This window comes from Propithecus coquereli, unplaced genomic scaffold (assembly GCF_000956105.1).
Source record: "Propithecus coquereli isolate 6110/MARCELLA unplaced genomic scaffold, Pcoq_1.0 Scaffold10, whole genome shotgun sequence".
Classification (NCBI taxonomy): domain Eukaryota; kingdom Metazoa; phylum Chordata; class Mammalia; order Primates; family Indriidae; genus Propithecus; species Propithecus coquereli.
The window spans coordinates 7,923,178-7,934,051 of NW_012133858.1; the positions used below are offsets into that span (position 1 = coordinate 7,923,178).

Genomic DNA, 10,874 nt, shown 5'->3' on the forward strand with positions numbered 1-10,874 from the left:
TCTGGGAGTTTGAGGTGGGAGGATTGCTTGAGGTCAGGAGTTCAAGACCAGCCTGATCAAGAGCAAGACCCTGTCTCTACTAAAAATTGAAAAAAAATTCTCTGGGTGTGGTGGTGTGAGCCTGTAGTCCCAGCTACTCTGGAGGCTGAGGCAGGAGGATCACCTGAGCCCAGGAGTTTTGAGGTGACTGTGAGCTAGGCTGACTCCATGGCACCCTGTCTCAAAAATAATAATAATTAAAATAATAATGAAAAAATCTTCCAATTTAAATGAATGTGGGTGATGGATGGGTCACAGAAATCATGCCTGCAGGCTTCATAGGCCCTGCAGGCTAGCAGTTTGCAAATTCTGCAACAGAGAAACTAAAAACAGTGACATAACACCTTAACAAGTAAGGAAGAAGTACACTAAGTTCTCATTTATTTTAGCCACCGAGGAGGATCCAATCAAGACAATACGGTGGAATATATAGGAGAGAGAAGTATAAGGCTCCTTAAAAAGTAAGAGGGGCTAGAAACAAAGCCCAGGTAGATAAGAGGGACAGTATTTCTATATAGTACGGTACTTCTGATAAAGGATGATGGGATATATGGAGAGGTAGTAAAATATCAGATGTGATAACAGGTGTTTCCGTAAAGGGCAAGATCATAAATTTTTTTTTTTTAGTATTTTGTGGGCTATGTGGTCTCTCAGATCAACTCAGTTATCCCATTATAGTACAAAAGTACCCACAGACACAGACTAATGAATGTAGGTAGTTGTCAGTGTTCCAATAAAACTTCATTACAAAAATGGTACGGACCAAGTTTGGTCTGTGGGCCACAGTTTGGCCCCTGCTTAGGATATCCCTAACTATTAAAGTTCTCAAGGGAAATTCTATATCTGTGTGGGAGGGGGAAAGTGGTAGTAGTAGAATATTAAATAATATATATACAATGGAATATTATTCAGTCATAAAAAGGAATGAAATTCTGACACATGCTATAATACAGAAGAACTTTGAAGAATTATGCTAAGTGAATAGTCAGACACAAATGGACAAATACTGTATGATTCCACTTATATGAGATACCTAGAGCAATCAGATTCATAGAGGCAGAAAGTAGAATAGTGGTTACCAGAGGCTAGGGGAAGGGGTGAATAGGGAATTATTATTTAATGGGTACAGAGTTTCAATCACAGAAGATGAAAAAATTCAGAGATGGATGGTGGTGTTGGTTGCATAATAATGTGAATGTACTTAATGCCCTGGGACTGTACACCTTTTATGTTATGTATATTTTATAATAAAAACTTGAAAAAGAAAAGTAAATCACTTTACATATTAGATACAATAAAAAAGTAGCTAAGACAATTTAAGAAAAGAATACTGTAGATTTACCATGCTAGAAAGAAAACATAATTAAATTAAGAAGGTGTGATACTGGCATAGCTACTGACAAACAGATAGTTAAAAAATAAAAAGCCCCAAGCAGAAGTGCGTGCCTGTAGTCCCAGCTACCCAAGAGGCTGAGTTGGGAGGATCACTACTCAAGCCCAGAAGTTTGAGGCTCTAGCTCACTACGGATCCTGTCTGTGAATGGCCACTGCATTCCAGCTTGGGCGACACAGGGACATACCGGAACCCATCCTAAAAAAAGAACGAAAAGAAGAAAAGAAAAAAGCCCTAAAATAGCCCTGGAAAATAAGCATATGAATAACAGAAAAGTATGTGTATCAATGAGGATGGATCTTTCACCAAGTGGTATGGTTATAAATGGCAACAAATGGTTAGGAGTGGTTAAGATGCCTAACTTACACAACACTCAAATTCCAGGTGGATTAAAAAAATTTTTAAATCACTAGAGAATTAATGTCCAGAATATAACAAGAACTTTTGCAGATTAAGAAAAAAAATACTACAAACGCGCAAAGAAAAAGTACATACAATTTACAGAAAATACTTAACTACTCTATAGCAAGCAGAGAACTGTAACTTTTCAGAAACATGGAGTGACTGAAATTTTTAAAGTTTACTTATTTCTACATAAGACGAATCTAAACTAAAATGAGTAACTTTTTCAACTGCAGACACAACAAATTAAAATTGTCTTCATTTGCCTTCAACATGTAAGCAACTGTTTACTATTTCTTAAACAATTTATAAGTAAGTGTATGAAGGATTTTTAAAAAATCAGTTTTAGTCTGAAAGTGACTATGTCAGTCAATTTTTGCTATCTGTTGGAAACAACTCTTAACAATGCCCAGTTTTGGTTAACTCTAAAATTTCTGTTGTAACCCACTTAAATTAAATGTTCCCACTGCACTTACTGCTTCCTTATTGGGAGTGTTCTTCCTAGGCAGCCAGGATTCATACTTAAGCTGTTCATAAAATTATCCTTCCATCCCTCAACTTGACTCTGCTTGCATCACCAAGAAAATGAGTTTCCTTCTCCCAATTAGAATTTGCTCTCCCTGCCTTTAATTTTTATTTTGAAAACTTTCCAATCTACAGAAAAGTTGCAAAAAGAGTACAATGAACCCCCAATTACCCTTTATTTAGATTCAAGAAGTTTCAAATTTGCCAAATTTATGTCTTTCTAGTGTGTGTGTATATTTTCTGAACCATAAGAGAAAGCTGCATCCATCATAACCCTTCATCAAATACTTAAACACGTACCTCTTAAGAGATGTTGCCCTTATAACAATACAATGATCAAGTTCAATAAAATTAACATTGATATACTATTTTCTATATAACAAAATACACAGTCTGTATGCAAATTTAGCCAATTAGCCCAATGTCTTTAATAACAACCTTTTTCCTAATCCATGATCTAATAATGCAGGATCCTACACTGCATTTAGCTGTCATTTAATTCTTTTTTTTAGTTGTCATTCTTTTTTTTTTTAAATTGTCATTCTCTTTTAATCTCCCTTAATCTAGAACAACTACTCATCCTTTGCCTTCATGATACTGACATTTATGAAGTATGAACCACATTTTGTAGAATGTCTCCCAATTTGGGTTTTTGTTTTCTCAAAATTAGATTTAGGTTATGCCTTTTATACATTGTATTAGGAGGCACATGATATTAGTTTGTTCCACAAATGTTAGGTTTGATCACTTGATTACAGTGATGAATAGACTTCTCAACTGTATCCTTTCCCCTTTGTAATTAATAAGCTATCCGTAAGGTGATGCTTTTATACTATATGAATCTTCTGATCTCCAACAAATTTTCAAGCAGGAGTTTCAGCACCCATTTGTGATTCTGCCTATATCCATTATTACAATGACAGTTGCAAATGGAAAGGAAATTTAGACATTCTAAAGTTGATTCTTCCCTCCTGTAGGATTCTTTTTTGAGTTCAAGTATAAAACCCACCCCTATCATGTTAATTCACTTTCAAACAATTCATTTTTTTTCTTTTTTATATTTTATTTTTTACCTGGAGCCACGCCCAAGGAGCCTTGAGCAAGTGGACTCCCAAACAATTCATTTTTTAAAGCTATCTCAGATATATATATATGCTTTCTTACAACTGTCTATAAATTAAGACTACACAAAGTGAATCAGTAGATATAAGATTTTATAAACTATAATATCAGTGAACTGAATAATGAAATTTTTCAAAATCCTACTTAAAGCAGCATTGAAAGCCGTAAAAAAATTGGAGATAAATTTAACAAAAGACGGCTGGGTGCAGTGGCTCATGCCTGTAATCCCAACACTTTAGGAGGCCAAGGCAGCAGGATGGCTTGAGCCCAGGAGTTCGAGGCTACAGTGAGGTATGATGAGGCCCCTGCACTCTAGCCAGGGAGACAGAGACCTCGTTTTAAAAATAAATTGAAAGAGAAAGGACCTAAGATATCCAAAGCAATCATGAAAAAAGAATTAATAAAGTTGGAGAACTATCACTATGTGCCTTTAAGACTTACTCTAAAGCTACAGTATTCAAGACAGTGTTACATTAGCATTAGAATCAACAAACAGATCAACGCAATAGAACAGATACGCATTATACAATAAAAAAGTATTTTCAACAAAAGGTACAGGAATAACTGATATCCACATGGGAAAAAGTTAACCTCAACCCCTACCTCACACATTATTCAAAATTAATTTGAAATGAATCATAGACCTAAACATAACAGCTGAAAATATAAAGCTTTCAGGAAAAAAATAGGAGTATCTTTGTCTGATGGTAGCTAAAGTTTTCCTAGACAGGCCACAAAATGCAATAATCATAAAAGGGAAAATTTACAAATTGACTTCATGAGAATTAAAAATTTCAGCTCATCAAAACACATCATTGAGGTGTAGTGGCTCATGGTTGTAATCCTAGCACTCTGAGAGGCCAAGGCAGGAGTATTGCTTGAGCCCAGGAATTTGAGGCTGCAGTGAGCTATGATTATGCCACTGCAGTCCAGCCTGGGAGACAGAGTGAGACCCTGTCTCAAAAACAACAACAACAACAAAGAAAACAGGTAAAAGTAATCCAAGATGTTATAGGTCAAGACAGTAGGACAGTAGTCACAAGGATGTTGACCGAATAGACAGTAGAAAGGGACAAAAAGAAGGATTTGGGCGTTCTGGGAAAGTTCTAGGGCTTGACCACAATGCCAGTTACATAGATGGATTCACCTTTGTAATTCCTTTTTTTTTTGTAGAGATGGGGTCTTGCTTTGTTGTCCAGGTTGGGCTCAAGTGATCCTGCCACTTCAGCCTCCCAAAGTGCTGGGATTACAAGTGTGTCCCACCGTGCCTGGAAGAGACAGGGTCCCACTCTGTTGTCCAAGGTGCACCGCAGTGGCATGATCATAGCTCACTGCAGCCTTAAACTCCTGGACTCAAGGAATCCTCCCACCTCAGCCTCCTGAGTAGCAGCTGGGACTACAGGTGTGCACCACCACTACACCTGGCTAAACTCTTTTTTTTTTTTTTTTCCAGAGATGGGGTTGCTATGTTGCCCAGGCTTGTTTCTAACTCCTGGCCTCATGTGATCCTCCCACTTCAGCTTCCCTGGGATTACAGGTGTGAACCACCACAACCAGCAGTGTGTTCACTTTTGTATGTGTGTTACACCTCAATAACATTTACATGAAAAACAAAGTGAGTAGGATCAACTTTTAGAACAGTGGAGTGAAGAGATCCACAGACCTATTCTCCAATGAAACAACAATAACTGGAGAAAGTTATAAAAAACCAATCACATAAAGTCCTTAGAAATTGTCCTAAGAGGCTGGTCTGATGGCAGTGGTTATCAGAACTTATTAACATTAGTGTCACTAAAGTTGGTATTCAACTCCCCACTGCTAAATTTCACTGGCTAAAAAAAAAGAAGAAATTGTCCTAAGAGCATACAGCAAATGAAGAAATATTTCCAAAAAATCTAATAATAATAATAGAATCTAACAATCTAATAAATCTCAGCAGGAAAAGTGAGTCTGTGACATCTGAGTCACAACCTGCTCCCTTCCTTCACCCCCAGCTCAGCATGCCTGAAACTCCACTCCAGATGGGTGTGGCCAAGAAGGACTCCCGGTTGTGTACACACAGTCCTGGGTTATAGCATCCACCTCTCCCGCCCTACCAGCCCCCAGAAGCAGACTGCCAGGATTTCTCACACTCTCCAGCTCAGAGGTACAGAGGCTAAATTCCAGGTGAGTGGAGGCTTTACCATAGGCACTGCAGGTAGAGAATACTAAGGCCTCAATCCCTCTTGTTCCAGCTTGCTCACAGGGTGAAGGCAAAATTCTAGGAGAGACAAACCTAGTGCCCTGTTTGTAAAAAGAAAAGAAATAAGCCATTGTAACCACCACCAGCTCCAGAGAAATGGTTCAGAGATTAAAGGTAAATCCCAATAACTGAAAGCTCCAATGGATCTCCCACAAAGAACTTGACTTTATTTAGAACAGGGTGTGGGGAAGTTCAAACCTGAGCGCACTCTTGAAAACAATGGCAATTTACTGCTGGGTAGGTGAGCCCATGCCACCCATGCCTGTAATCCTAGTGCTCTGGGAGGCCCAGGTGGGAGGATTGCTTGTTGCCAGGAGTTTGAAAACAGCCTGGACAACACAGCAAAACCCTGTCTCTATAAAAAATTTAAGTAGCCAGGCATGGTGGTGTATGTCTGTAGTCCTAGCTACTTGGGAGACTGGGGTAGGAGGATCACTTAAGCCCAGGAGTTCAAGGCTACAGAGCCAGAACTGTCTCTAAAAAAAGAAACAAAGAAAAAAGAAATAAAACAATGGCAATTTTCGTTGTAAGCACTTAAGAGGAGGCTGGTGGAGTGAGTCAGCAAAATGGCCAAGTAGGAAGCTACAAGCTCTTACTGCTCCACAGAAACATTTAAAAACAAATAGAAACTATCAGCATTAACATTGTCAGAACTCTGAAAAACAGTTAAAAGTTTATGGCAACCTGGAAAACAGTGAACCAAAAAAAGGGCAACTTCAAAATAGCAGGAAGGTTTTGTGGAGTTTTCCCTTACTCTTGCTCCATCTCCTCCCAGCATGGTGGCAGTCTTATCGAAGGGAACCCACATTCACAGAGTGGGACACTGGTCCCCGATTCTGGAGGAAGCAGAGCAGAACTTATTTACAAATCATTGTATGTCTGTTCTAATCTGTCTGGGCTACCTGAAGGACTGACACAAAGCACTTGTCTGTTTTACCTAATTCAGAATTCAGGTCAGAAAAAGCAGCAGAAATTGCTTGGGGGCGGGGGTGGGGTGGGGTACACCACAAGCCAAACTAACAACCCACAGAAGCCTGGGGAAAAAACTATAATCTACAGACACAATAGACTGCCTAAGGCCCAGAAGCAAAAGCTGCTGAGTTTCTTTGGGAAATCAGGACATTCAAATGTACCCATTAGGCTGATCCCTAGGCTAAGTGTTGAAGGAAAGGCTCAGCACTGAGACAACCTACCAAGACTGAGAGAAGTGCCTGTGCGTTATTTTTGTTCGTTTTTCAACTCCTAGCACTCAAGGAAAGTTCTGTCAAAACACTAGCTAAACATAAGCTAAGGCACAGAGACTTCTGTGACCATACACAAGGAAGATAGTCTTTGCAAAAAATAGTTTGGGAATTATTTCAGCTATAACTATAAATGGGACTATTATAGTGTTCAATAAATACCAGCAAAAGGAGAGAATATTATTTCTAGAATTACATTATAATATTCAAATATCCAGTTTTCTCCAAAAATACACAAGGCATACAAAGAAACAGGAAACTATGTGGGCAATTCAAAAAAACAGAATTAACAGAAACCATCCTAAGTCCAGACATCAGACTTTCTAGACAAAGACTTTAAAATCACTGTCTTAACAAATTGTGTTGAGAAAACTGGATGTCCACATGCAAAAAAATGATGTTGGACCCTTACCTTACAGCATATACAAAAATCAACACACAATGAGTTAAAGACGTAAATGTAAGACTTAAAACTATAAAAATCCTAGAAGAAAACACAGGGGGAAAGCCTCATGACATTAGATTTGGCAATGGTTTCATGGATATGACACCAAAAGCACAGGCAACAAAAGCAAAAATAGACAAATGGGACTATATCAAACTTAAAAACTTCTGTGCATCAAAGGACATAATCAACAAATTGAAAAGGCAACCTGTGGGATGGAAGAAGATATTTGCAAATCATATCTGATAAGGGATTAATATCCAGAATGTATACAAAGAGCTCTTACAACTCAAACAAAAAAACCTGATTAAAAAAATGGGCAAAGGATTTTAATAGATATTTCTTCCAAGATGATATAAAGTCAATGAACACATGAAAAGATACTTGACAGCATTAGTCATTAGGGAAATGCAAATCAAAACTACAATGGGACCTCATACCCATTAGGATGACTACTATCAAAAACCCAGAAAATAACAAGTGTTGGCAAGGGGTGGAGAAATTGGACCACTTGTGCACTGTGGAAATGTAAAATGGTACAGTCACTGTGGAAAACAGTATGGCGGTTCCTCAGAAAAATTAAACATAGAATTATCATATGATCTACACATTCCGCCTCTGGGTATATACCCAAAAGAAATTAAAGCAGGGCCCTGAGCAGATATTTGTACACCCATGTTCACACCAGCATTATTCATAATAACTAAGAGATGTAACCAGTCCAAGTGCTCATTGACAAACTGATTTTTTAAATGTAGTATATATATACAATGGACTATTACTCTGCTTTAGAAAGGGAATCCTGTCACATGCTGCAATACAGATGAACCCTGAAGGCATTATGCTAAGTGAAATGGGCCAGACACAAAAGGGCAAATACCTATTATAATTCCACTTATATGTGGTACCTAGAGTAGTCAAATTCACAGACAGGAGATAGAATAGTGGTTGCCAGGGACTAGGAAGGGGGAGGGAGAAATGGGGAGTTAGTTTAATAGGTATGGAAATTCAGATTGGGGAGATCAAGAAGTTCTGGAGATGGGTGGTGGTGATGGAAACACAACAAAGTGAACATGCCTAATGCCACTGAACCATACAATTAATAGTTAAAGCCTGGGCAACACAGCAAGACCCTGTCTCTACAAAAAAATTTAAAAATTAGTGAGGCATAGAGGCATGTGCTTGTACTCCTAGCTACTCAGGAGGCTGAGGTAGGAGGGTCGCTTGAGCCCAAGAGCCCAAGAGTTAGAAGTTACAGTGAGCTATGATCGAGTCACTCACTCACTGCACTTCAGCCTGGGTGACAGATCAAGGCTTTGTCTCAAAAACAAAAAAAAATTTAATAATATACTAAAAACCGTTAAATTGCACATTTTTAATGGATGAATTGTATGGCACTGTGAATCTCTCAATAAAGCTATTTTTAAAAAAATAACTATGGTTTAAAATGGTTAAAATGGCAAATTTGGTTAAATATTTTTTACCTCAAAAAAATTAACAAATTTTTAAAAAGCAGGTGCACTATAGCCCAGGCACCGCATTCAGAGCCTGGACAGAAAATACTGCGTGGCTTATTGCTCACACTAGCAGAAGCAAGCCACTAGAGTCACGAGTTCAGTTTGGGGCTCTTGGGCGCACAAGGTGTAGGGCTTTAAATAAAAATGACTGAACTAGATGAAATTGTAATGGAAAGCTATTTTAGGCTCTTTATAACCTTAAAAGATGAGAATAAATAATTAAATGAATGGAGACATATATAAGTAAATCAAAGGAAATAATTTTAAGTAAAAGAAATATTAACATCGGAACCAGTTTCCTTCCGTTGCTGCTATACGTTACGAATGCTCACTATGAATATTTATACAGCTTTTCATACGACTGAAAGCTCCCAAAGGGCTATTTTTTTTCTTCTTCCATTTTTAATCCAACAAAAACCTACCGAACACTGCCCAAGCACTATAACAGAGGACAAATTTTGCCCTTGACTTTAATCGCTATTTGGGGTCCATAAAACCCAAAACCTACGAAAACAATTTAGACAAATACTAGTTGGGTGTTTTTTTGTTTTGTTTTCCCTTTTTTAAATGGAGAAGTGACGATTCACTTTGTAAAGTATTTTGGGTGTTTACCCAATAAACGCGCAAGGTTTTAACTCACCCATTTCCTCTGATGCTTGCCCAGAGCCTCTAAGCTTACATTCCTTTGGATAGTGTTTTTGAATTGTCTTCCACAGGTCCATATTGATAAGAGAATTTCTTCGGGTATGGTACCGAGTCCACGAAGATACCCGGCGGCGACAAAAGGGACAGCATAAACTTGCCTTCTCGACAGTCGACTGGAAGCACGGATTACACAGCGTGTGGTTGCAAGGGAGGGTTACGGGCTCGATAAGGATTTCCGTGCAGATTTGGCACTGGCATTCCGACAGGGAAGGGATGGCGTCTTTGCGCACAGCCATTTTAACATGCTAATAAGGCCTATTCAACATCTACACCTGAAAGAAAAACAATTTTCGGCCAACTGCAGGGAAGGCAAATTAGCAGTTTTGCGTTTCAATGCTATGCCCAGCAGCGTATCAGAATTCAAAGAACAGGAGCATCAAACGCGTCTAGAAGCAAAAAGGAACTCCGAGAGTCAAGCAAACAGTATTATCCTGGAAGGCGGTGTATTTGTCCATTTTTAAGACGACGTCAGGCAAGAAAATAAGTGAACGTTTTCGTGGGGAGAGCTTGGCTGCTCAGAGGCACTAGCACCACGGCTGCGGCAGGGCGGACGCGGGCTCCAGCTCCCGGACGCTGCGTGGTGCGCGCCAAGCTCCTCTGCTCCCTCTCACCAGGTGAGGATGCTCTCCCCAGTCCCGGGCCACCGTTCCCGGAAGATTGCTGCTCCCGCCCGGGATAAGGCTGCAGCAGGACCTCCGTTTCACCGTTGCTGTGAGGGCAGCGCGCGAGCCCCCACGTTCCAGTTTTCGGGCGCCTTGCACCGCTTCCCGGGACTTGGCGCCAGGTCTCTGCAGTCAGCCAAAAAGCCTCTTCGCTGTGGTGGTACCGTAGCAACCAGACATGAGCTAGTGACGTCACAACCGCCCGCCAAAACTGCACTTCCCATCCAGAGACCCGCTCGCCGGTGGAGCTGTCCGACGTTCGGCCAGGCGGGACTTCCGGGATCTGCGCGCTCCGCCCCGCCGTGTCCCGCCCTCTCAGCCTGGCAGAGGGCCCCGTCCCCGCCCCAGCCTTGCCTCACTTCCTGGTTCAGGGTGGGTGGGGCCCGACCTTTCCTGGATTTTGTTTGTTTTTTGGGTTTTTTTTTTTGCCTGATATCAGTGTTCACACCGACCTTTCCTTGACATTTCTGTTCCTAGAGTCTGCAGAAATCCTTTGGGGTTGCAAACTTGGTCCCTGGGCAGAAAAAGGGAAACCTCGAAACAAATTAAAGACCCAAACAGTAATTTTTGTAATTCTTCAC

General features: G+C 40.0%; 1 protein-coding gene across 1 annotated transcript in view; it reads right to left on the reverse strand.

Moving 5' to 3' along the window:
• The window catches only part of RNF168 (ring finger protein 168, E3 ubiquitin protein ligase), a 23,202-nt gene extending 13,265 nt beyond the window's left edge, over positions 1-9,937 (reverse strand). The window contains exon 1 of the mRNA XM_012640787.1: positions 9,567-9,937. Coding sequence (XP_012496241.1) covers positions 9,567-9,867 — 301 coding nt within the window. The 5' untranslated portion in view covers positions 9,868-9,937. The remainder of the gene's footprint in view (positions 1-9,566) is intronic.
• Positions 9,938-10,874: the final 937 nt, after the last annotated feature.